The sequence below is a fragment of the Epinephelus fuscoguttatus genome, linkage group LG23 (assembly GCF_011397635.1).
Source record: "Epinephelus fuscoguttatus linkage group LG23, E.fuscoguttatus.final_Chr_v1".
NCBI classification, from domain to species: domain Eukaryota; kingdom Metazoa; phylum Chordata; class Actinopteri; order Perciformes; family Serranidae; genus Epinephelus; species Epinephelus fuscoguttatus.
Window position 1 is genome coordinate 18,642,072 of NC_064774.1, and position 27,084 is coordinate 18,669,155.

Sequence of the window (27,084 nt, forward strand, 5' to 3'; positions counted from 1 at the left end):
CATATCATACTTTGTTTGCCTCGTCACGGAAAGTCAAAGAATCGACAGAAAGCAGAGACACACACATATCGAGGGGCGGTCTGGCCTCCAGTCTTGACATCGTGGCATAGCTCAGTTTTATTACCGTCCCAGAGGGAAACTGGCACGCAGCGGGAGATCAGTGTAACACGCAAACACAAAGTAAACAGAGCGAAGGAGAGGAAACAACGAGGCTCTGATCTCATTAAAGCCAATTACAACTGACACATCAGTTTTAAACACGTTCAGGTTCACACTCAGGACACCTACACAAACAGGTTACGTTCAAATAAAGTCAAATCTAGATTTCACTCTCCTCCAAAACAACGGCCGGGCTGGCAGCTTGTGGTTCAACATGGTCTGACGCAGACAGAATTAAGAGGCATGATGAATAACGAGATATTCAGAAAATAAATGTGGCGACAGAAGAAAGCGCTCAGATTTCGACACACAAGATGTGAGCTCAAGGAGCAGCTCAGCAGTGCTGCGTTAAAGACAGACTACGTTACTTTTGAAGGATGATGCGAAACGTTCTTCAAGTTCATAGCAATAAACAACACATTCAGGGGTTTTATTGCTACAGCCTGTCTTGGTCTTGTGTGATCAGTACTCTCTAAAAAAATATCGTTGGTGTCAGTAAGTAACGCTCAAAATAAAGTCGTTTTTCAGCATTAAAAAATGACATGTTACGTTAATGTGTTTTAGTTAGTTGACAATTTATTTAAAGAAGTTGGTCAAGTTCAGTTTTAATTGAGATGGAATTAAAATAAATAAGTTAGAGCATCTTAAATAAAATAGTTTGACCACTAAATATCAACACAACTTTAGGATGAATATTAAGTTAATTCAACTTAAGTTTTTCGAGGTCAAATCATGTTGGTTGCACTAAACTGAATTCACTCTGCATGGCCAGAGTTGGAGCTACTTAAAAAGATGCATACAAATTGTTGCCTTAATTTTTTCAAGTTGAACAAGGACTCTTTTTTAGAGTGTGTAATGTAAGCAATCTTTAGATAGATTTTGTTTTGTAAATATCAATATAGAAGTCAGATTGTGACTTTATGATTTTATAATTTTCAATACCCTGTAACTGTCACTTGTGGCTTCACTGGCTGTAATTTAGCAATTGTGACAGTGTTTTGCTTTAAGTTTAAAGCTTTAAAAGAAGAATTTAAAGGGTGAGATGTCCTTTTATTAGCATGAACATGACTACTACTTTATTTTGAGTCAATTCAACAAACACCGGCCTGCTGCTTTAGTTACTACCAGGGCTGCAATTTAAAATTATTTTCATTGTCAATTCATTTGTTGATTATTTTCTTGACTAATTAATCAGTTATTCAGTCTTAAAACTGTCAGAAAGCAGTGACAGTGTTTCCAAAGCCAAAGAGAATGTCCTCAAATGTCTTGTTTTGTCCACAGCTCAAAGGTACTCAGTTTATTGTCATAGATGAGTAAAGAAACCAGAAATTGTTTGCAGAATTTTTTTGCTTGAAAAATGATTTAAAAATTACTCCAATCGGTTAATCCATTATGGAATTAGTTGGCGTTTAGTTTAATAGTTGAATTATAATCAATTTATCGTTGCAGCTCTATTACTCGCCATCAGCAGGTTAGAATATTAGGGCTGTAACCGAATCAGAATTATGTCAGCTGAGATGAATTTGGCTGTTCAATATGAATTATTTGACTATTTGTTCCTTTTCTTTTACCATATAGAGTTTGCAAAGGGTTTGGTTGAGCACTTAGGGTGGCAGTGACGTTCACATAAAATAGTAAAAAAGCCAAGTCAGCCCTCTGAGCTAACTGCACGCTACCTACGCAAACGACAAGTCGGATTTTTGCAACAATATTCTTTGCTGACACCAGATATCAAACAAAAGCCACAGACTGTATCGTATGAAGTTGCTGTGAGCTGTAAATTCACCACGTCTACGAACAAGACATCTGAGAGTCTAGCCAGAAAAAGCTCTTGTCACACGGGCAGCTTCTGACTTTTACTCAGACTCCCCCAGGGTCTGGGTTCGCAGCCGATTGTACTGGACAGCAAATTTTTTTTACAACTCATTCATGTAAAAATTTATTAAAACTTAAAGCTATGCATATTTAATGGTGGGGCCGCCTGAGTGACAGGCTCTCTTCGAGGCATTGCCACAGTCTATGAGTCAAATCAAAGCCTCACTCGTCCTTTGCTTCTCCCTTTTGTCTAAATACGATCACTTCTGGCTCCAAAACACAGCTGGAGACGGCAAAAAATGCTGACTATACTCAAGTCTATATTATCTTACACCCTTATCAAATACACAAATCACTCCTGTTTGAGAAACATTTGCTTAAAACGAAACTTCTACCACTTTATAGAACACATTTATTTAGGCTGCTTTTTTATACCGCTTAACAGATTCCTCTCATTCTCACTCAATGACACTTTAATGTGTAGACAGGAGGAGCTGAGGATGTAACCGTGAACTCTGTGATTAGTGGTTGACCTGCTCCACCTCCTAAGCCACAGGGAAACATATATCCTTGACCTGTTTATAAAGACTTACATCCTCAAAAGGAACCACGGGGGTTGGTGCTGAGAGCCGCAGAAAGTACTGAGAGACAGACTGTGGATATGTTGGCAATAACAAAAATATAGAATATCACCGGCCTTCTCCATTAAAAAAACAAAACAGTAAAACAAGCAGCTTTTAAATATTTCAACAAAGTGGCCAGCTCTCTCAGAGTGAGTCCCGTTGGAATCAGATATTGCTCACAAAAACAATTTGATTTATTCGTACAATAAGCTTGAAAATGTGAATTTGACCTGCTTTAATGGAATAACAAATATACAGGGCGAAAACACGAGACAAAAAATAACCACACTCGAGACTGACTGGATGTTTTTTATAGTCTCTGTTATAATGAGGTGTTACATTTCCAAGTAAAGCTCGTAAAACAAGCTTGTTGTCCGAAATAAATTGCAAACTAAATCAAAGCTGACAAAAGACAAGAAACAAACCCAGGCTGGAGCTGCTCTGACGCTTGGCATGACCCCTGCCAATAGGCAACCTTCAACTAAAGATACTAACTACAGATATTCTGGGAAAACACGACAGTTGCCAGTCAGAGCAATGAAATTAACAGTATCCATCTCACAGGACGGCCACAGAGATCACGCGATGCACTCCTCACACAGCCCCCAAGGTCTTTTCTCTGAGTGTGTCAGACTATCTTCATTCCCAGACAATGAGTGATAAGCTCGCTCTGAAACCTCACGTGAAAACACGAACCCTGCCTGACCGAGCTGAAGAGACAACTCTCTTCAGCCATGTTCCTTCTTCCTTCTGGCGTGACGCCCAAACCCTTCCTTCGCTGACCCCTTTTATGTGCCTCCTCTTGTTCCCATTTACCCTCTACCGCCATAAAAAAAAAATGTGCGATTCCTCAAAAATTTCCCCATTTTCCTGTCACACGTGGATCCACTCTGGTAACTCTGGCTTTCTGTTGCTGGCCGACGAGCAGCCCTTCTGAAGAAAACATGTGCGAGTCCTGAAGAAGACGTTGTGCCTGTCAACAGCCTTTTAACAGCTGTGTGCGATGTCGACAGTGCCCATGGGCCAAGCAGTGTGTAAACCTTAAATTACTCATTGTAATGAGATGTTCTGGGGGAAAGCAGTGGCTAAATGCCCGAGAAGTAAACACGGAGAACTAAACTCAACTCAAAGGTACTGGTTAGACTTTTGTTGACAACAGTTTCGTTGAGTTGGTTAAAATTACGCTTGATCAAAACGATCCGACTTCCCCTCCAGGCTGCGAACGCTTAGAAGCAGCACTGGGAGACTACACATCTGCTCCAACTGGCAGCAGATGAAATGTTAAAGGGTACGCCACTGATTTAACATATTAAGATCAGTTTACAGATCGTTATCCATTTTCTGCAACGGCTCATCTACATATTCCTCCACGATGTCCCAATTCTCCAAGGCTGTTTATTCTAAAAGCTGGTCAGAACAAGACTAACTCAAACAACTAACTTCCCCAGCTGAGGGTTTTCACTCCTGCAGGAAAATGAGTACCGCGTGTGTCGGGAACACAAAGCGACAAAGAAGAAACCACGAGATATATTGTTACATGTGTGTGCAGGCTACTATAAACCTGTGTTTGACAGTGTTTGTGAAATACACAATTTCTGTACACTCGTGAAAATATACATAATTCCACTCCCAAATCCCTGAGAGCTGTGTGTTTGAACATGTCAGATCCCCATCTAAACAACCGAGGTCTGAGAGTGTGTGTATGTGTGTGTGTGTGTGTGTGTGTGTGTAATGAAGTGGAGAAAATGAGTATAATACTAATTAAGTTTATCCTCACTGGGAGTATCTTCTGCTCTGCTCTGTCGGAATATGATTCTTTAGACTAACACTGTCAACACAAAGACGGTTTTATTAGTCTGACAGATAACAGGTGTGTGTGTGAGATGTTGGCACTGGTGGAGCTGGAAGTTTGTGGATGGAGACCATTTCAAACAAAGGAAGAGAGAGAAGGTTTTGGTGACTAAGTTTGAGAGGTTAAATCCAGTCTTCGAATGACTTACCACAGCAGCTTAAGTCTTAAAGGCACAGCATGCAGGATGGTCGGCTGCTGTTCGGAAACACACTTGCAAGCAAAAGTGAAAGTAAAAGCCGACGCTACATTCACTTTCATTTGGCGTTTCACCTCGCTGTGATTGGTGAAACGGTCTTGAAATTGGTCTTGTGTATGCCAGCTGCTTCCCGACACTCAAGTAAAAGTACAATTACTTCCATAAAAAATGACTAAAGTAAAAGTCCAAGTTACGAATTACAAGTACCTGTTTTACAAATTACTAAAAGTACATGTTACTTTCCATTTTATTAGAATAAAATGGAAAAAAAACAATCATGGCAGTAATAAAATATTAAGCCCTGCAGACCACTAGCTACAAGATAAGTTAATGTCATTAACATAACCCCAAAAACTAATGTTACATATGAACAATTAACATAGCTAACACTAGCTAACTACCTAAATCTCCACCTATGGTATGTGTAACTTACTTCAATGTAGGGCTGCAGCACTATACCACTTTCAAGGTATAACGTGATATAGAAGTTGACGGTCATCATGCCATGAACATTTGCTTATCTATGATACTGGAAAAGATGCAACTGGATGGAGAATCTCCCCTTTATTTTAGGGTGTTTTCACACATCTCAGCCCTCTAAGTGGAGTCAGAGCGGTGACTCAGCTTTTTTTTGTGCATATGTGAACACACCAAGAGAACTGAGACCACCTGTTCAGTCCACTTGAAGCCTGCAGTGCGATTCACTTAACCTGTACCTTGTAAACACAAAGCGCTCCAGGTTCGCTTTGCTCTTTGCCATTGTATTTAGCTCTCTAGATCACATGCTGTTGCACTAGGACGCCTAAAAAGACGGGACAAAACCATGTCGGCCTGTAACGCTTGCAAGGACGCAGGACGAGGAGTAGTTTGGTCCATAGAGGATACTGTCTCCAGATGTGGAATGCAGAATACATCAAACAGATTCAGTCTACAGCACAGAAACACTAAGGTTTTCCTCCCATTTTAAGTTCATCTGAAAGTGAGGGGCTTCATAACCACATTGCAGTGTCATGTCAAAGTAAAAACAAAACTATGTCAATATATATACATGTATATATATTATATATAGTGTGAACAGAAAGAGAACTGAGTGCCTTTTCTGTTGGTCCACTTTTTTGGTGCTCTTTTAGAGGGCCAAGTTATGTTTGTTTAAAAAGGACATTATATGGACACACCCTTACTTATTTTCTAAGGGGCACTTTTCTGAGACAGTTATCGTACAGTGAAAATCTCATACAGTCGCAGCCCTATTTCAATATGCGTACGGAGGTAAGACAAAGTGTTTCTGAGTGTTTTCCAGGAGGCACTCATTTTTAGGTTTTGGAATAAAAGTGTAGCCAGATGCTGCTGATGAATTGTTGCTGGGAGTTGTCTCCTCTCTGCGCCGTCATCATCGCATCATAGTCAAGAGACGAGAGAATGCTTCTTTTTCAACTTGCTCTGCAGTAAAGGTGCTCCCTTGTGTTCTCTCCTTCCCTACACTCAATACCAACATTTAGAGGAGACTTAAAGTAACGAAGGTATAAATGGGAAATGTCGCAAAGTAAAAAGTAGATTACTGGCTCAAGAATATACTCGAGTAAAGAGTAGGCGTACAGTTTTTTACTCATGCCCCTTATTTGTGATGTGGTACTCCATATACCTTTGTAAAAATTGCACAAATTGGTGTGTGCACCCATGAGCCACCGAAGCATCCTTTAAAAAAAGAGTCACTACAGAAGTGTGACAGCGACATCCTCATAAAAACACCTCTCCTCCCTGTTTTACCATTTCCTTAACTTTTTCCTGCTTTAATAGATGCTCACAGCAGAAGAAGAAGAACATACACTTGTCCTCCGCTCAGGTTCCCTAACACTCCATAAATCATCACTTCCAAGCAGCAGGCTTCACTCTGACAGTAAAACTTTACGAGCTACATGAAATGCAAAAATATAAGATGTCAAATGTGCAAGCTTTGCTGCTCTATCTGTACCGTCTTCATGGCGTCAACATGGATGTTTTCTACTAATCAACAGATGTTACAGATGCCAGAAAGGGGCCCTACAACCGCACTCGGTAAAGTTCATGGTAGAGAAGAGATTTGGGTAAATACACCTGAAGAATGTTCCCCTCCCGTGCATTAACCGTGTGTCTTCCTCCCTAACTCCTGTGCCTCCTCGCTTCTCCTCTAATTCATGAGCTGACAGCAAAACGACCCAAGGCTCTCCTGCACATCCATCTGTCACTGCTTCACGAGCACAATTTCCTGACGGTTTCTCACTTTAATGTCTACAGGCGTGGGAGAGTGGTCAGTTTATGTATTCGTCCATCTTTCCTCCCATCTATTAGTTCCCTCTTCCTTTCTTTTCTTGTAACACGACGGCAAAGAGGATTTTCTCCACGGACAAAAATAAATCATAGGGGCGAAAAACGTGTATGTATACATGTGTGTTTGTTCTCACCCGTTGTGTGTAACCAGACACTGACGGAGCCCCAGCTTCCTGAAAATATCCACAGTGATGTCCATAGGTGTGTGGTCGGTGACCGTGAAGGGGCTCAGGTCCATGATGCCTCTGAGGCGGAGGGGTGGTGGAGCTTCAGCAGCCTGAGCTGGAGCATGCTCAGTGAAGACCACCTGGGAAGCACTGACGATGCCATCTTGCCGCTTTCGGGCGTTGTCTGAAAGAAACGGTGGATAACATTTATGATATAAACTGAATTAAATATAAACAAAAACAAAACAAGGATGTCACAATGTAAACAATATTTTCAAAATTGAAGATCTGTAGCAGGTTTTAGCAGGAAACCTCGATCAGACAGAGTGCGTTTTAACGGCTTGGGGAGGCTCCCCCCCCCCCCAATGAAAATGATGTTGCTTTTGTGTGGCTGAGCCTCTCACATTTTTCCACTCTATGCACTTCTGCAGGAGCGCCCTGAACACCTGAAGTGGATAAAACTTCAACTTAGAGCAGTAAGCCTTCCGGCAATGGCAATGACAGCAAGTGGAAGTGTACACAGTTTGTGTTAAACTAACATTAGCTCACTTTCATTGTCACCCTAGGCAAACTACTAAGATATATCTGTACATATTGTAGCCTTAACTACTTTCTAACATTTACCAATCATAACTGTGCCTGATGATTGACAGAAGATGGTCAAACCGTCCCAGACTCATCCTAAAATAAGCCCTGAACCGATTTCACCAAGGGGAAGCTCCTGGACCAGCTGGCGATACTCCCCATGACTCGTCCTCTTTCTAAGGGTCTCATACACCCACAAGACACAGACTCCATTTCCCTGTGTCCAGGTGCCAAGTGCCCTCCGCTTGTCCTTTTTTAAATGCAGGTATTAATATACAGATCTCTGAGTTTACCTCACAGCAATATAGCCGTGAAGCTGAGGACAAGTCATCGCACTCATTGGACCAAAGTAAGGCCTTTAAAATCACATGCAGCACATGTTCATATGTTTTATTGTGTCTGTGATTTTCAATACTTTGTCAGAGGTAACTAGGACACTTATCAAGCCTTGTACCGTTACAGCTCTGTTCGGTTTCTCTCACTCACCTTTGTCTCGGCTCGTAGAAGATCTGGTAGCTTTTGTAACATTACTGGCTAGGTGTCTAATATTTATGGGATGGGAAACACCAACATCACCTCCCCAACACTTTGTGGATGAAAGAGATTCTCAGTGATCTACAGCTTGAAAAAATACGATATACGTTGAAAGGCTTTTTCAGGAAATTTGAAAAGACGTGGGGGCTGTTCTTTGCGTATGTGGAGAAAATTAGCTTTCCAGCTATCTGTGAATAATATTCCACTTAATGTTATCTACTTTTTATCCATATCTTTATGCTTACCCTGACCTTGGGAGTGAGATTATTGCGCTCTGATGAATCGGGGCAGGCTACAACAAAAAAGACGGTGCAGTGCGATGTGTTGTGTTTCGCATTTTGCAAACTACAAAACATGCTCCGTCTAATTGTCATTTTAAGATTATACAGTGTAACGTGACATGTTTTAAGCCTTCAGCTGATGTTCATTCCTTTTGTGATGGACAGACGATTTACTTCGCTGTACACACACACACACACAGTTCTGACCTATTGATATGAGCAGGTCTCTCCTGAGCACAAATCCAACCAGCCTCTGGGACTCCTGTGAGACGACCACAGGGAAGCCGCTGTAGTGAGTGCTTTCCACCAAGGCCTGGGGACAAATAAAACATGTGATGTTACATGTAATATGTAACGGCATCTACAAATCCTCAAATGCTTCCAAAGAGACCGAAATCTTTCGATTTTTTATTTTATTTTTGTTCTGACAGTTTGAAACACTTCTCACTTATTGCTGTGAATGCAGATGATACAGCTTAGGTTTCTCATCTTCACACATGTGCTTTCCATATTACCGTGCATTCCAATGTGTTATGATCTAGTGTGCGCATGTGTCCATACCTCCACCTCCTCTACAGTCATGCCCTCCTGTGTGAGCACTGCCAGCGCAGGGTCCGACCTCCGTGGCCTCATCACATCTACGGCCAGGCTGCTGTGCTCAAACTCCTCTTTTGGCTCCAGGAACGGGTATCCGTTCAGCCTGATGTGAGCCTGCAGAACATCGATGATAAAATATTGAACTTAAAACTGTGAACTCTTAAATCTAACACACATTACGGTGTCTTTGTATGTGTGTGAGTGTTTTAAGCTGGAAAGAAAACAGAAGGGATGGTTGTATTTAGAGTAAACACGCAGTTTCACAGCCCATTTTCCAATTCCACATCAAACACACATGGACACCTCACCTCGTAGATCCCCTCTCTGCCGAAAGCATCTGCCACCCATTTGCTGGTCATGGTCGCAGCCATGAGGGGGACGATGTACTCCAGACCGCCAGTCAGCTCGAACATGATGACTACCAGCGACACTGTCATACGAGTAACTCCACCTGGAGGGAGACAGGAGGGGGTAGAATGCATTAAAATGATCTCCAGCAAGGCATCTGCAGATTCCTCAAAGTCATATCTGTTGAGTGAATCACTGTCGGACTCCTCTGAACTGAGTAATCAGAAGAAATTACAAGTTAGAAAAAACTATTAGAGTTTGACATTTTGATTTTGATTGTTTTTTTTTTATCTCAAAGTTTGAGCTCTTTATTTTCCCTCATCATGAATATGTCAAAGTTTCTGTCAGTTGCTCCGCTCTGACTTCAATTACGACCATCTTGCTGGAGTTGCGGCTAAAAATCAAGGCAACACTTTTAACTTGGTGCCACCGCCCCCTCCTCTGTGCCTCCTTCCTCTGAACTAGCTGAAGTCAACTTGATGTGACAGAGTTTCATCGTGACTGCTGTATATCAATTTCTGAAGGATAAAAGAAAAACAAGCTCTCTTTTGTCGGTTGTTCGGTATTTAAAAAATGGGAAAATGGAGATGATTATATGCAAAATTGTTCCCTGATGATGATTGTTGTGTCGTTAAGACAAAACACAATCACATGTTTTTTGCATGAGAATGAGGATGAATAAGAAGATACTGTGCCATGTCCTCAAACAGAGTTAACCGCTGTTTCTTTAACCGCTGTAAAAATATTCTAAATATAGTGAACATTTAAACTGATATTGATTTTTTTGGGTGGCTAAAATGCAATATGGTTCTGTCCCCATCCACAGCAATAATTTGCTTAGCTTCCATGTCCATACTCCAGCCTTAGGGCGTGACAACTGCCTTCTATTGCAGGTAAACCACCAACTATGGACGAATACCTCATACAACCCCACTTCAAAAGATCCTTTAAGGGCAAGAGTAATTTATTTATTTGTCTATTTATATTCATTTTGAATTTGAGGACATACATGGCTTCTGGGTAAATTCTGAGAACACATCTAAGGACATGACAAAAAGAGACAAATTGCAGTGTACTAAGGAGAATACAGTAAGATCATTGACTTTGAAGTCAGATGAGTTCGACTCATTGCTGGAAGTCGTTCTTTGCTACTTGCATTTAATGCTACTTTCCAAGGGCTACTATAAAGTACAGAATGTGCTAAGAAAGAAACTTTGATCTGGGATAAAGAAACTTTGTCTCAGATCTACTAGACGGAGGAATGTGACCCTCAACACTGTGAGAAGCTGAAACCTTCTCCTCATGGTGAGAATTTAGTACCAATCTGTTTTATACAAAATGTTTCCTGAGTGTGTCAGCAGCTATCTGTTTCCTGCACTTTGATAAAAAACTTTAGGAACTCAGATCCAATGTAGAGCCCCTCCCTCAGTCCATCCATCATACACCTCCTATCTGAGTCTGGGTTGCAGTGGACATAAACAGAGTAGGGTAACTCAGAAGTCTTCCTCCCCACCCACATCCAGCTGCTCCCTAGGCATCCCAAGACATTCCCAAATCAGACTGAACATGTAATCTTAATCCCTCTGACATGTTTCCAGTTGTACATGCTCAGAATACCCCTATAGGACGGCTTGCAGGAAGCATCCTGCTCAAATAAAATAAACCTCGTGGTTCATTTTATCAGTTCCTGGATGCTTCAGGATCTTCATGTTTAAGATTACATTTTATTTATGACACAGCACCCATCTCAAACTAATCAAGCACTGACCCCAGTGCTGACTGCTACGCATGTCTCACCTAAACACGCAGCAGCTCCAACCATAGCATAGAGCCCCGGTGTGATGCAGTCTGCTCCTGGTGAGCACCACCCTTTAAAGATGATGGAGTCGTGGTTGTAGTAGGCCAGCTGCTCCATGCCGACACCCAGCAGTCTGCCGGCGATGGCTCCGACTGCCATGCTGGGGATGAAGAGACCGGAGGGAACCTGTGTGGACAAAAGGAGGGAGAACAGAGATGAAGTATAAGCTAGTGCTGCTTCGCAAATCTGTTCTTGTGACACTGGGTCGCTGCAAAATAGGACACAAAGTACTGAAGATTAGGAGGCATTAATTTCTTTTAAAACCTGAAGGTGCCAAGGTTTATGCTTTGGATTACTGTTTTTTACAGGACTAACTTTTTGGGAATCTCACAATTGTATTGAAAGTCCGATTTATTATCGATGCCAGATCAGTTTTTTTGCATGAAAAAAGTAGGTCTACGCAGGTTTTATTATCTGAGTCTTAACGCAGTGTACAAACAGTAGGAGAAATGTCTGTGACTCAACCATGTTCATCTAAAATGGATGAAATGAGATAATATTTGTACATGATTTGTTTTCTTATGGTTGTCTAAGTCGAGGAAAAATATACTCAGCTTGCCGGTGTGGAGCTGATGTTATTATAGCATAGGATTTGAACTTCTGCTCTGTTGGGAAGCAGTGGCTCTGTGTGCAGAGTGTCAAATACATGGCATTCTTGGAGTTTAATCCCAGGCTGCAAGCAGCAGTGTCATCTGTCTTTCTGAAATGAAGCCACACTTTGGACTGTTTCTTCCTCTCTGCCATGACTCCTTCTTATTGCAGGTTTCCAACAGTGTAGACGCATGAGTTTGACGTCAGTGTTAACAATGCACAACTATCAGAAAAACACGCCAGCAGGGATCAAAGGATAGATAAGGATGGATAAACTTGAAAGAGAACAATTTCGATGGATGGGATGATTTGGAGCCTGTTCTCGTCTCCCATCCCTACACAGGGTAAGGACCTTTTGTACTTTGGGTGACCTCTAGCTCACCTGGGTGCTCCCATATAGGCTCATTGCAGTGGCCCAGGTTTGATTCCAACTTGCAGTTATAAAAGGCAAAACTGCCCCAAAATAATCCTTAAATAAATAGGAGGGCTTAGTGCTGCTCATACAAAAGATAACTAGTCTTGACGAGGGTCACATCTTGGTAATAAAGATGCCGTTAGCAACATCCATGCACATTTCAGCCCATAAAAAGTGCACCATGACTCAGCTTAAATCCTCCGCAGCAAAAACACTCTCTTAATTGACATGTAAACCCAAAAGCCATTACCCTTTTTTCCCCCAATAACTTGATCCTTCCGCAAGCCACATGACAGTGACTAATGCTGCTGTGACTCAGCATATAAACCACGCAAGGAGAGTGTCCAGAGGTTCAATTACACTTCATGTGAACCGCTAAATGGCCTACATGAGCAATGTCAGTGAATGAAACCCGTTCAGAATCTGGATCCAGACGCACGGTATTAAAGACAGCTGTCCTTGTGGCATGTTCCCACACTAAGCTACACAGAGTTCACAGAGAATAGTTCATCTATAAGGAACTAAAACAAGCATCGGCCAAAATCGATAACAGCGTTCTGAGGAGAACGGTGACATTTTAACAGGTGACATACGACACGTATTCAGAAGTATGTGCTTGTGGCTTCTGCTTCTGTCTGTGTTTGTGTCTGGACCAACCTTCATGCCAAAGGTAATCACAGTGATCATCATCTTGAAGATTAAGGCCAGAGCGAGCTGCCACAGAGCGGTGTATAGGCCTTCTCCTGCTGGCCGGTCGGCTAGGCTGTTGCCTACACCTGTTTCTGATGTGTTGGTTGGCTGGAGAGTGTGTGTGGGAGGAACAGTAGGAGATGAAGATAAACAGAGCGAAGATGGAAGATATAAAAAAGCAATATTTAAGGAATAGAAGGCAGACAGACAGAGAAACCAAAAAGGGCAGAATACAGTTGCATTTACTTTGACTTACTCTTTCTCCAAACAAACAATCCACTCCTTGCCCCACACACACATATTTTAACAAATCCACCTCTCACACACACGCACACAAACAAAGAGTGGATAGCTGACCTGCTGGTAGCCGCAGAGCTGAGACGAGTCGAGCAGCGAGCAGTCATTAAACAGCTCTGAAATGAGCTCGGCTCCACTCATCCTGGTGTAGCTGTTTGGGTATGCGACCACAGCGGTCAAAGCTGCGACCACCAGCACCTCCATGACGGGGTAGTGACCCAGACGGGTGGATTTACCTTTTAGAGACACACATGATTAACAGGCGTGCTGAGGTTAGAAAGAAAAAGCTTTCATTCAAATAAATAAAACTGTGTGTGCATCTGTTTAGAACACACACACACACACACACACACACATTCAGCATAACTTCACTCACGTCTCCTGCACCAGGCAATGTTGGCCCTGATGAACAGCGCCCCCCAGAGGCCTCCGAATATTCCCAGCAGGATGAAAGGGGCCAGCTCCACCAGGTGCCACGGGGCATGAAACTCCACGTAGAACAGCACCAGACGGCTGTTTCCAAACGGGTTGATGGAGCGCAGAGTGAAGGCTGCTACCAGGGCGGCGAAGAAGGAACGCCACAGGGTTTTCAGAGGGAAGTAATAACTCACCTGAAGGAAAAAAAAAGAGACGGAGGAAAGGAAAGGAGAGGGGTTTGAACTCACAGAAGGGATACTGACAGTCAGAGAGATTCAGCATTAGTAAAGAAGAACCTGGTTTATTTTTTATTTTCTAATATTGCTATTATAAAAAGTCCAGAAAAAATTAAATGTGAGAATCTTGTGGAGCTGAACACTGAAAGCTTCTGCTGAGGTTTATTTGTCATATTTTCTGAGGTCAAAATATATCTAAAAAAATCCAACTCAATTTGACTGAAGCGATTCATCAGAATAAATGAGTGTTAAAGCCAAATTACAGTTTGTGATTTGTGATTATATAAATGTGGTTTATGGTGCTGTTAGACCACCCTGTAAATACACGTTTGTGCCTCTCTTGGCGTGCAGCAAGCGGGGGAGCAAACAGTTTCATAACCACACTTTTTGAAAGGCAACACGGCAACAAATATGGATTACAGCAAAATGTTTGGTCACATAAAAACGTGTTGTGAATTTGGGAAATGATTACGTCCATCGCCTTTCAATAAATGTTGACTTTTAGATTCGGGAGTTATTGGAAATGTTTGGATTGCACAAGTTAGAAACAATCCTACATAGCCACTGCTGAAATCTAATTCTACAAATAATAATAATATTATTAGTGTAGCTTAATCCTTATCTGCAACTGAACAAAGCTTTTGTGCATCACTCATTTATAAATCAGCAAATTTTTCTGAGCTTTCAGATTCGGTGAGGTGCCGAAAATGTCCTCAGAAACAGGACCAATATCATCATCCAAAAACTCCCCGGGGTGTTTTGCTGACGTTGGATTATAGAGCTAATGAGACACATTTATTTTCCCAAACTATCAATGCACAGTTTATTATGCCCCAGCCATTGTGCCAGCGCTGTGCTCAAGAAAAATTAAACAAAAAGTGGAAACCAATTCAGATTAGTTTTGTTATCTGGTGCTGATAAAATAACTTGGTCCTCGCAGTGCTGCTCTGATGTGGATACTTGCACGATTCACTATAATCAAATCCATTTTTGTCACATATTTGCGGCACATTGCAGGTCTCATGTTCATCAGATTATCCTGTGATGTCGTCTAAGTTTTCAGTATCAGTCTTAACAGGGATTACTTGACAAATGATGACTTAATCCACAGGAAAGCAGTCAATAAATAATTGTAATCACCTCCTCCAGGCTGAACAGGACTCCTCCAATGGGAGCACCGAAGGCCACCGACACACCCACCGCTGCTGCTGCGGATAACACCTACACACAAGAAGAAAAACACACATCTGTATTGCACATTAAACAAAAGACAATAACACAGCAATCGATCAAACGCAGCACTCCTTATCGTCGAATGAACAGATGTTCTTTGGTACAGACGATTTACTAGAAAAAAGCTTAGTCACAATAGGCTGATCAAAACCAGTAGTTCCCATTGTTTCTGCGGTGAAGGCCAAATGCAGACACGCTGCACCGCGGCACTGATACTAATCTGTTGTGATATGAAGTAAAAACAATACAATAAAACAAGAACTCCTTCTCTTTAGCTACTTTTTTTAGGGTTTCAGAAAATGCTCAAAGACTGGAACACTACAGCAGCTTGTTTGGTTTGATATCATTTCACAACAAGTATTCTCCACCCTGCTGTCAGAGCTGACAGGTCCTGCTAAGGGAAGACACAAAACTTTTAACAGATAAATATCCCTATGAAGCTTCCTACTTTGTTGACATTTAAGAGTCAAAGGTCAGAGGAGCAAAGATGGCTGCATGCACAGACACAGCAGCTTCTCAGGGTCCTGTTGTTCATATTACAAGTTTTCTGAATTTGAGGCAAATGAGGCATTATCTAAAATAACCATGGACTAGTTTGCAGACATTTTCTGATCACAAATCTGAGCACTGAATAAAGCCAGGTTTAAAATTCTAGTTTTTATTTTGTTGAGACCTTGGAGTCAAAGGTTTCTACAGAAAGTAATGTTGGATTTCTCTTTTTATCACTCCATAAATCAGAAAACTCTGTCAGCAGCCAAAAAGAAAAAATCTATTGTCGTCTTTTTTTCCCGTTTTTTTTTGGGAATTAAATGTTACATAAATCAGGCCATGAAATATATATAAACAAACCCCTCTGTAAAAACCTTCAGAATATAGATATAGATAGATGAGGCATTACGTCATAAAATATGCACTTTTTGCATATTTTTCCAGAACTAAATTCTAGACTAAAATAAACACCTACATCTTCTTAAAGAAGACATGTTATGGAAACAAAATCGCCCAGTAAATCTCTCAGTAAATACTGTCCAGTAATACTAGTCCAATAATAATAATAATAATAATAATAATAATAATAATAACACATTTATGCTCCTCTTGTTTACAGAGTGGGTGTGCAGCAGACAAATACACTGATGCTGAGGTGGTCCCTTATCCTAATCTACACTATTATTATTATTATTTTAATGTAACGCAAAAAAAGTACATAGTGCTGTTAATTTTATTTTTGGTTTTCAATATTAAACTTAACACATAGAGACAGACAACCATTCACACTCACATTCATGCCTACGGACAATTTAGAGTCACCAATTAACCTGCATGTCTTTGGACCGTGGGAGGAAGCTGGAGTACCTAGAGGAAAGGATTCGACTCAGGAACCCCGGGGAACTTTGAGACTTTTAGTCAAGAGGATAGCAGGTGAACTGGCTGTAAATTTGGAAAATAAAGTTTCCAATAATGACGGAATGATGTATTAACATTTACTGGGATCTAAATGGAGTCATTTCAGTTACAGAACTTTCTTCGTCTTCCCAGAACTTTCAAGGAATTTAGAAATCATTACGAAATCACAGATCAGTAAAATAAAGCATTAGCCAGAATTTGTCTTTTTTCTCTGTCCTGAATGTTTACATTTATTGCACTCTGTCCCAACATATGAGAGAATTTTAATGTCAGCTGCGATCAAATCTGAAGTCTGTCTCTCTGTGTCAGCCCTGTGACAGTCTGGTGACCTGTCCAGGGTCTACCCCACCTCTTGCCCAATGTCAGCTGGGATAGGTTCCAGACCCTAACGCAACCCCTAACAGGATAAGCGGTAAGTAAATATAGAACTTGGTGAAATGATTTCATTGTGTGTCTCAGTACATTTCTAATCATATAACAATGCTGCCTTAATACTGATAACTGTGATAATTTTGGTCACTATAATCATGATATAAAATTTTCATATTCTGTTTCATCTGTACTCTGTTGTGCAAAAGTAAAAAAACAAATTATCTTGGGACACTTTTTATATAGAGCAGATCTAGCACTATGTCCTTTAACTTAATTTACAGAGGCCCCATAACTGGAAACCGTGGCGAGGAACTTCGAGCCTCAACTGCAGACAGACACATGGGAGACAGACAGACCGCAAGAGAGACTAAGAAAGAGAGAGTGGGGGGAGTCCATTTTCCTGCTGAATCATCCAAGACTCGGACACTGAATCCTAAACAAGCAATAAAATCCCTCATTATTCACCTCGCCCCAGCTGCCTCAGAGCCTACCTCTCGCCGCTTGGCCTCATTCTTGCGGTACTTGGTGAACAGGTGGCACAATATGTTTGCGCAGCAGCACGCCACGTGTACCAGAGGGCCCTCCTTCCCTAAGCTGAGCCCAGAGGAGACAGCTAAAACCAGGGTGATGGTCTTGATGATCAGGGTCCACTTCCCTAGGTAGCCACGGATGATGAACCCACTGAGGATGGTTTTAATCTGAGAGAGAGGGAGAGAGGAAAAAAAGAGTGTTTGCACGTGCATGGATTAGTTTGTGTGTGTGGAGGCAATCAGGACATGTTTGTGATTGTGTGTGTGTTTATATTAGAGAGGGATCGGTTTACATACGCGTGTGTGAGCGTACAACCGAGAGAAAGTAAGAGCGTAAACACTGATGGAAGGGAAGGAGAGAAAATGGAGTCTGAATTGTGGATATTTCTCTTTCAAATAAGCAGTTAATCTCATGTGCGTGGGCCTGCTGACCGCTGTCTGACCTTTCAGCAAAGAGAAAAAGGAATCCACGTTCCATTAAATTAAGGATGGTCTTTGTCCGAGAGCTGCAGTGAAAGAGAGGTTTGGAGTTTATACGCAGGAAAGAGCTGTGTTTGTGTGTTTTGCTCTGTATACATGAAATGGGTGAATCAGTGTGGTTCTGTTTGTTCTCAGTTCAGTTTTCCATTTGTATTTCCAGAGTGTAAGCAAATCTTGAGCTTTTCACTTCCTTAGAGATAAAGAGCAAAAGAACAGAGACAGAGACAAAGTAAACAGTGATGTCAGGGCAGCAGAGAGGATGTCTTGTGTCCGCTGAATATCATTGATCTTTTGTATTGTTTGAGTCTGGATGGAAATAAATCGACGTGAATGGATGCTGTGTGGAAAAACGAAGGGACTGTAGGCAAAAGGAGGGGCAGACAAGTAGAAGGACTCATCTCATATGTTTAACGTTACTGTCCAAACACTCCACTGAGTAAAACCCAAACATCTCCAAGCTGTTTATCCCTGCTGTGTGCGAGACTTAAATTCAAAGAAAGAATAAAACGTGCAGAGATAATTACATGTAACTATATGCGGCTAGAAATCCTGCTAATCCTGTTGGAATCCTGTCCATGATCAAACATGCATGACTTAAGCAAACAATGTCATCGATCGATACTTAAATATAACATAAAGACAGGGCTGCTTTTTAAATACATTATAATTTTGAGTGCAGTTTTACCTCTGGTATTCCTGAGCCGCACGCGTACGGAGCAAAGGCCCTGACGAGTGTGACAGCCAGGAAGGCGAAAAGTAGAGCCCAGAAGATGTACATCAGGTAGTTCACTATGTAGGCAAATGCACCCTGGAAGGACACACAAAGACACACATGGAAAAAAGAAGACAAGTGATTTCTGAAACCCTTAATTTGGAAATTATATCTTAAAAAAAGAAAGATAAAAGCTGTGTTTTATGGAATTTCTCAATTATGGGATCAATAAAGGTGTATCTTATCTTATCTTCACTTAGCACCTTGTGTCATGACAGCTTACAACCAGTAGATGGCATCAAAGCGCCATTATCACAACAGGCACCGTTGTCACATGGGAAATGTTTGTGTGCTTTTGTTATGACTGTACAAGTGAGACAGAGCATGACTGTACATGAAATATTTCTAGCCTGTGAAGAGATCAACTGGCCCTCATGTTGTGTATAAGAAGAAACTCTCTTCAAGCACTGAAGACAATACTGAGACACAATAAAACAGCCTGTAGCTTTTGATTAATTTTGTACTTCATACACGCAAACAAAGGCTCGACACAGCTTGGAGACTCTATGTACATTTCATGAATCTAAGAGTGCAGAAGGATGTTTTCAATCTTGAATTAAATTGGTTTTGTTTTGTTTTCGTTATCTAACATTAGCCGTCTGGATAACCAGTACTACAAATCTGGTTATCAACCAGTTCAGTCAACTCTTGGTTTTCTGATCCAGCCACAAGCACATTCATGTGAAAGAGGCGGGGGTGTTAATTACGAGTGCCATCATAAGAACCATGAATGAAGTAGGCTGTTTCATATCATAGGAGATGAAACGGGAGTGAAAGTGTCTGCGGCTGCGAGACAGGAAAATGTCGGTGGTGTGGGATGTAAACGATACTCTGATCTTGTAACTAAAATACTATCCAAAAATTCACTGTCAGCCGAGTCTTAAATTACGTGTACGTACCACTAGAATACTACCAATTCCTTTTGTTTTGGATTCATAAATGAATAACAAAGAAAATGGATTCCCTCTTGAATATGACAAGAATTGATTCACAGATTATGTCCCTTCACCTCTGCTGTCCCCGTTATGAGCTCAGCCCAGCTCTGCCACTGTGGACACTTGTCCCTCTCCTGGAACGTCGCCTGGTTGGACTTCCAGCAGCAGTGCTCGTGGTTGAACCAGAAGCCAATGAGACAAACCCCTTCCTTCATGTCGGTCAGCCAGTGGGCTGCGATGTCGATGCCGCCAGCTACAGCGCCTGGGCGACAGAAGGACGAATTCAGGACAAAGACAATAATATTCAAGGTGAGCAAGTTTTATTTTATATGTTAGTTCTGAGGTGTGCTAATGTGTATTGAGCAAACATCCATCATCAAATATCACATGTAGCCTTATGTTCTGTGTCTAGACTGAACTTTCTGGCTCACCGACATGATAAATATTAATCTCCTTTAGAAATATGTCACCCTGCTGCCTATTTTCAGAGCAATGTTGGAGCTATTTTGCTGCTCTCCACCTGCTACCTGTCACCACATGGGGATTAACTTTCAGCTGAAGCAGCACAGCAACACAAGGAAAGGTGTGAGCAGGTATAGGCATGGCCATTTTGTGTTAAAGAAGCCGTGTGTGTAAACTCTATTCATAAAGATTACTGTCTTGACTGATAACTAAATACTCTGCTCTTTACTGTCAGTGCAGCTCACTGTGCACTATCTAGCTGTGCAGGGTTTTATTTCCTGCTGAAACGTGCCACCCCACAAGAGGTGAGAGGAATTTGGTTTGTGGTCTCTAAAGTATTCAAAAAAATACCTTCAGTAAGACTCAACAGCAGAGTGTTTTACCAGAAACAATGTCCCAGTTTCTCAGTTTAAACGCTGGGCTTTACTGTCAACTTGATTTAATGTCACATGCACAAAACAGAGTGAGTCCACACCACAGCTTTAGAGAACAGAGTGCTCTACCTGACATGAGTCCCACTAGAAGCATGAGCAACCACCCAGAGAAGGCATCGCTGACGCTGTGCAGCAGAGCCACAGTCGACTGTCGGCTCTTATTGGTGATCTGGATGGACACAGAAATGATAAGATCAGTATTAGAATGCAATAATATTGTTTTTGTGGTGCTTCCAAGAAATACTTCATCCCCATATTAACAAAGTGCATATCAATTATACATCGTAATTCATCGTAACACGGGGTGTGTTACGATGAATTAGTGAAGCACACCTTCGTTAAATAAAAAACCCAAAAATGGAGATAGATGTTGATGAATTGAGGTCAAGGGCACTGTGTTGAACAACAGCGAAACTATATCAAAACATACGCTCACAAACTCTCACACAACTCGTGCAGTATAATCCATTTCATATTTATTCAGTCTTACGCTTAGTGCTTCCCAACAGGCAGCCCTTTCTGATGGGAATGGGACTAAAAGTGAAACTTAGTATCTATGCTCTCTTCAAAGCCAGACTCCATTGACAGAAACACCAATTTTACCTCACTTAACACAGGAGTTGTTGGTCTACTGCTGCCTTAAGCGGGATTTATACGTGATCTATGCACATCCCCTACGCATTGTGAGCATTTACACTTGTGCGGTGGTGTGTCTGTGTTGCCCTGGAGTTACACCTCCAAAACACTAGTTGGCAGTAGAGGTTTGTGTGAAGTGCTGTAAAGTTTAGTTGATTCAAAACACACATTAAACACACATTAAACATATCTTAATAGAGACAATTTCAAACACAAGTACACAAATCAGCTTCACTATAACTCGCAGCATTCACAGACAAATACTTGTCTTTATCTGGACACATTTTCCCCACAAATACAACATGCTGATGTTTTTAGCACAAGCCTATGGGCATTATACATTGTATAAATTAGCCTCGTGGCTAGGGAACTTTTCCTCTACTCATATGAAGCCAGGGACAACAGCAACATTTAACAAAGGTAACGTTACATAATTTGGCTCCATTACAACTCACAAGGTTCACTGACAAAACAACTGTCTTAAGGTAAGGCAAGGCAAGGCAAGGCAAGGCAAGGCAATTTTATTTATATAGCACCATTCATACACAAGGCAATTCAATGTGTTTTACAAGAGAAATACGATAAAACATTAAAGGAACAATAGATCATTAAAAACAAAAGCTAAAAGCAAGAAAAACAGTGCAGAAAATGCATTTAAAAAGCAAACATAAAGCAAAAGCAACAGCAGACAAATATATAAACAATAGCTACAGATTATCCTAACAATAAGTTACATATCTAGTTCACTGGTAAGCTGCAGTAAAGGCCCGAACATACTTGGGCGGAACGTACGTGGAACGGACTCCGCGAGGAATGTCCGCAGTCATTCGGGCTTTCATAGTCAAGCGCACTTCCGCGTTGTAGTTTCCTGTAAAAATGTCCATGAAAAATCCCTGCGGTGTAAAAAATGCATGCCAAGCAGTCACTGGTGCATGGAGCGGAGTCCGCGCGGTCGTAAAATCTGAGCTTTGCGCGCACAGGGCTTGCGGACGTCCGCTTTGAGCCCGCGCGGACCTCCGCGGAGTCCGTTCCGCGTACGTTCCGCCCGAGTATGTTCGGGCCTTTACACTAAACACGTTTTCCAAACCATTATAACATGCTAACGTTATTAGCACAAGCCTATGGCATTTTACATTGTATAAATTAGCCTAGCGATGAGCGGAGATTTCCTCTGCTCATATGAAGCCAGGATAAATCACACACAAGACTTACAATGCTATTCTTGTCTGTGAAATTAAAGTAAATAAAAGCTTTGTTTCCACTGAGGGAAATTACTGTTTTTGTCAATGGAGTCTGGCTTTGAAGAGAGCATAGGATAAGTTTCATGTTCAATTCAATCCCCTTTGGAAAGAGCTGTCTGTTTGGGAAGTACTGAGCATACAACTGAATAAATGGAGGCTTAAATTATACTGCATGAGTTGTGTGAAAGTTTGTAAATGGATGTTTTCATGTAGTTTTTCTTTTGTTAAACACAGACCCCTATGATTTTAATTCATCAAGAATTATCTCTCAAGAGGCATACAAGAAAAACTGTCTTGTTTACAAATTCAACGTAAGACGGGATGGGTAATTGATATAAAATTGGTTTGTTTGGGGGGTTAAGTACTCTCTTAAAACTTGAATCTCTTGTCTAAACAAATGAACTATGTAGGAAACCATCACTACTTCAGCAGCTACTATCAGGAGCAAACTACATAACCTCAATTCTCCAGTTTCTATGCATGAATCTGTGGAGCTATAAATATAAACTCTAAGCAAAGCATGATGAGAAAGATGCTTTACATTGTGATACCCAGAGAGCATTATTTACGTTATTACAGGTATGACAGTGAAGCAAACACTCCTTGCTACTGAATGACTATGATCTAGTTAAGGTTTTTACACTCTTTGCCTTCCTTTGAAACACATAGGGCTACCCCTCGTACCTCTCTGTGTCTGTCCTGGTCCTTGCTCTTTTCTCTGACCCAGTCGATGGTGTTGAAGTCTTCGTAGGTGCCCAGTCCAGGGAGCGGGTCCTCCAGCAGGTCCACAAGTTTGTTGGGGCCGTTACCGTTCATACCGGCTGCTCTGCTGCTGCTGCTGCCGTGCTCCTCGTAAACTCCTGGGAGGGAGGGACGGGGAGCGAGAGGGAGAGAAAGGCATTCAAGATGCACATTAACATCCTCACACACACACAAACACCAGCCTCTTGCTTGCTACCGCATTCTTCTTGCCTTGTCATTTTAGGCATTTTTCTCCTATTGTCTTATGCCGTGCTGTGTTTTGGACAATTCACATTCTATTATTTATACATTTTGATTGTGACTTGGATGTTACTTGGGCTTTCTGTGGTCAGAGGAGGTCAGACAGTACATTCGCAGAATGAATGCACAAAGACAAGCATGTGAACTCCTTCACACACACACACACACACACACACACACACACACACACACACACACACACACACACAGAGGCACAGAGCTCCAGCAGTGTTTCCCATACATACATTGTATTTGTTTTAATCTGCTGTAACACTGAGTCCAGTGTGAACTGATGTCAGTACATACACTCTAAGTAACATCTGCTATAATATCTAGACTCTGCACAATCAAAGCCATGAGCAAAGCTGGAATTAAACCTCAAAATACAAAGGTTTTGGATGCAAGTAGCAACAACATACTACTCATTACACTTTACTTTGAGCTTAAGCTGTGTGGCTAAACATGCTAAGCTTGTGCTGAGGGTGGTGCAAGAGTTTGGAGTGTGAATTTCATCTCGTAATGTCATGGTTTTCAGATTTTTATGATACTTGTATGAATAATTTGACAACCCTTCTGTCTGACAAAGGTCTAGTTACTGAAACATACTGAAACTGTGTCCTACTCGTCCTTTTCCAATGCACCTGTTTTGAAATAAGCATGCGAGGCATTCATCAAAAACACAAATTCTCTCGGATTCGTAAATTTATTGATTGGTGCAAGATGTGAGATCATACAAGGCTCCAAAATGCTGGCAAAAGCATCCTCTGGAGACTCTAAATTAGTAGCAGTCAAGATATCTTGCTCTGTGGCAGCCTCTAGCTCAGCCAGTAGAGTGTCCGCCTTTTGCAGCAGCCCAAGTTTGATCTCAACCTACGGCCCTTTGCTGTGTGTCATCCCCATTCTCCCTACCCCTTCTCCTGTCACTCTCCAGCTGCACTGTACTTAAGGCAACAAAAGCCCAGAAAATAATCTTAAAAAAAGAAGATATCTTGCTCTGTCTCGAACAAAGTGTTAGACGAAGTCATGGACCGACTGACTTCATCAACTTCAGGCCCTGCTGAGAGTGTACCCTTAAAAAGAATACACAGCTAGCCTACAAAATACAAGAAAACAATCACTAAACAATGGCCTGAAGTTGATCTTTCAACATCTAATATAATAAGTATATTTTACAGAATTAATCTCTTTAAAAGAACAGGCGCTGCCCTCCAAAGATGGATGTCAGCTGCAGTAGTAATCTGGATGCGCTCACCCTGAAGATGCCCGTCTTGAAACGGATTCGTGCACACACACACACACACACACATTTACAACCCTTGAGAAAGTGCTCACAGTAGCAAATCCACTATTATTGCTGACTATTGTTACTAAGCAAAGAAAATAAGGAGCACACAGCACAAAGGAGGTACACAAAATGTGCATTGTAGCCTAATGTCGTAGTACTGATAACACTATTCCTGACAATACTGTATCAACGAGTGTTTGAGGCAAAGACACACAAAGCCGTGTTGTGAGATCGACTTTGGCTGCATTTGGCTCGCGACAAAAGAGCTTTGAGTATGTGGCAGCGTCCCGGCTACAGACAGCAACAATTAGCAGACAGCAGCAACCAATCAAAACCAGCTCCCCGACGGAAACAGGAAACGTCAGGGGAAGTTCTGATTTATGTTGTGTGTAAGCAACCAGCGACCCGAGCTGAAACGAGTCATTATGGGACAGAGACAATGGTCTGGGCCAAAATGAAAATGTGTTTTCATTTGAGTATTAATAGAAGACATAATAGAAAATGTATGCTGATGGAGGTGGTGCTTCCTGTCTGTGAGTTTAATGAGCTTGATATGAGAAAAGAAGCTAATACTTAGAGAAGAAACTGATGGAAATCTACTTCCAAACATACAGTAAACGATGGACAAAAAAGTGTGTCAGTAAAGTGTGTGTAGCGATCAGTTCAGTAATATTTCATCTCATATTTCGGACAGAAAACGAACCATGACATATGACTGAACTCTTAATCTACACACTATCTTTGCTTCACATACACTAGCAACATCTCTAACATGACACTGGAGGAGGGGAACATTTGCATCCATTAAAACAAAAGGAGCTTTTATACACCTGAGCTGACGAGTTAGACTGGTTTTAAGCTAAGAATGAAAAAAATGCACTTGCTATACATATCTCTCTCTGTCACTGAGGCACCGACAAGCTTGACTACCTGTCGCATAGCACCTACTCTTCCCTTACAAAACTCTATCTCAGCTTACACAGCACATCACCATTTACAAGGTTACACAGCAGGAGTCACCTGACAGTAATGCAACCTAAAATGTAACTAGACCCAGGCAGAGGGAAGACAGCTTTAATAACAATCAGGTTTGCTTTTGCTTCCTTTTAGTTTAATTCGTTTTGTCACTTGGCTTGTGCTAACAATTTGTCGTACTGCTGGCAGATTAAAACAGTTCCTCACTTTCCCCTCTTAAATCAATTAGCATTTGCTGTGAAATGCGTGCTCGGCTCAGCATGGAGTCCCCTCGTGACCCCGTGCGGGACTGGATGAACTGAACAGATGAATCGCCGGAAAAAAAGTTTGGCTTGTTTGGGCTGCTATCAGCCGGGTCCTGCGCAGCACATGGCCGTGAAAGTATTGTCTGAGAACCTTTAAAATGTTGTGAAGATGCAAAAGGCTTCAGTCTCTTATTATTCTGCGCTAAGAGGCTTTCTAAAGAAGGTCTTTCGAAAACCATGACTATGACAGATGGCAGCCAGAGCTGGATATAATTATGCCTCCCAGCCAGAGAGACAGAAGAAATCAGAAAACAGCCATTCAGGGTGTCTACAGTTATCAGACACTTCAATTTAATGTTTTTAGGACCTTTTAAGATCATTTTAAACCACATTAAGGACTGATTTTTTGATATAGCATCTTTATCTTTAGATTTATTGAGATTTTGCTATCAGGCAAATGCAAGTATAAAGTAAAGAGACAGTATTAGGTTCCGTGTTAGGGTTAAAGATTTGTAACATCAGAAATGTGGACTTTCACACTGAAGAACTTAAAAAAAAATAAATTAAAAGCTCAATAAATTAAACAAAATGAAGTGTTTGTGGCAATTAAGTCCTCAAAAATGCAATTTTAAAACTGTTTAATAACTTTTAAGACCTTATATTTATAAAATTAAATCGGAGCAGGGTTGGAAATTAGCATCAGTCACCGTCAAAATGCTGGTAAAATATGCAAGTGGCTGCTGCTAGATTTGCTTTATTTACCAGCCAAAAAACAATGGTAATCTACTGAGTGGCTGGTAGATATTAAAAATCCACAAAAAAGGACAAAAAAGTTCAATTCCATATCCTGAACAGGAGACGTTAAGGACTTTTTAAGGACCTGCAGACACCCTGTCAACTGTCTTCCACTTTAGCTCTATAGTAAAGGTAAGTCATCTTTATCATGACATAGTAAATTCTCTTGAAACTCAATTGAAAAGTTGCTTATGGATAAAATAACTCCTAAAAATCCTCCACTGTAGAAATATATATAGTCTGACCCATAGCCCAATTTCACCAGCCTTTGTTTGGCTACTGTTGTTCAAACAGAGGGAATAAGGCATACAA

The 27,084-nt window shown here is 41.3% G+C and overlaps 2 protein-coding genes across 4 annotated transcripts in view; one reads left to right on the forward strand and one right to left on the reverse strand.

Moving 5' to 3' along the window:
* Positions 1–27,084, forward strand: part of rps4x (ribosomal protein S4 X-linked) — a 569,691-nt gene that overhangs the window by 269,628 nt on the left and 272,979 nt on the right. The window lies entirely within an intron of this gene.
* The window catches only part of clcn5b (chloride channel, voltage-sensitive 5b), a 41,359-nt gene that overhangs the window by 1,312 nt on the left and 12,963 nt on the right, over positions 1–27,084 (reverse strand). For all 3 annotated transcript variants that reach the window (XM_049569297.1, XM_049569296.1, XM_049569298.1), the window contains 14 exons: positions 23,155–23,330; positions 20,663–20,762; positions 19,772–19,959; positions 18,676–18,798; positions 17,472–17,678; positions 15,109–15,189; positions 13,692–13,926; positions 13,376–13,551; positions 12,986–13,126; positions 11,262–11,448; positions 9,425–9,567; positions 9,081–9,230; positions 8,727–8,832; positions 7,087–7,303 (listed from right to left, as the gene is read on the reverse strand). In XM_049569297.1, coding sequence (XP_049425254.1) covers positions 7,087–7,303; positions 8,727–8,832; positions 9,081–9,230; positions 9,425–9,567; positions 11,262–11,448; positions 12,986–13,126; positions 13,376–13,551; positions 13,692–13,926; positions 15,109–15,189; positions 17,472–17,678; positions 18,676–18,798; positions 19,772–19,959; positions 20,663–20,762; positions 23,155–23,330 — 2,230 coding nt within the window. The remainder of the gene's footprint in view (positions 1–7,086; positions 7,304–8,726; positions 8,833–9,080; positions 9,231–9,424; positions 9,568–11,261; positions 11,449–12,985; positions 13,127–13,375; positions 13,552–13,691; positions 13,927–15,108; positions 15,190–17,471; positions 17,679–18,675; positions 18,799–19,771; positions 19,960–20,662; positions 20,763–23,154; positions 23,331–27,084) is intronic.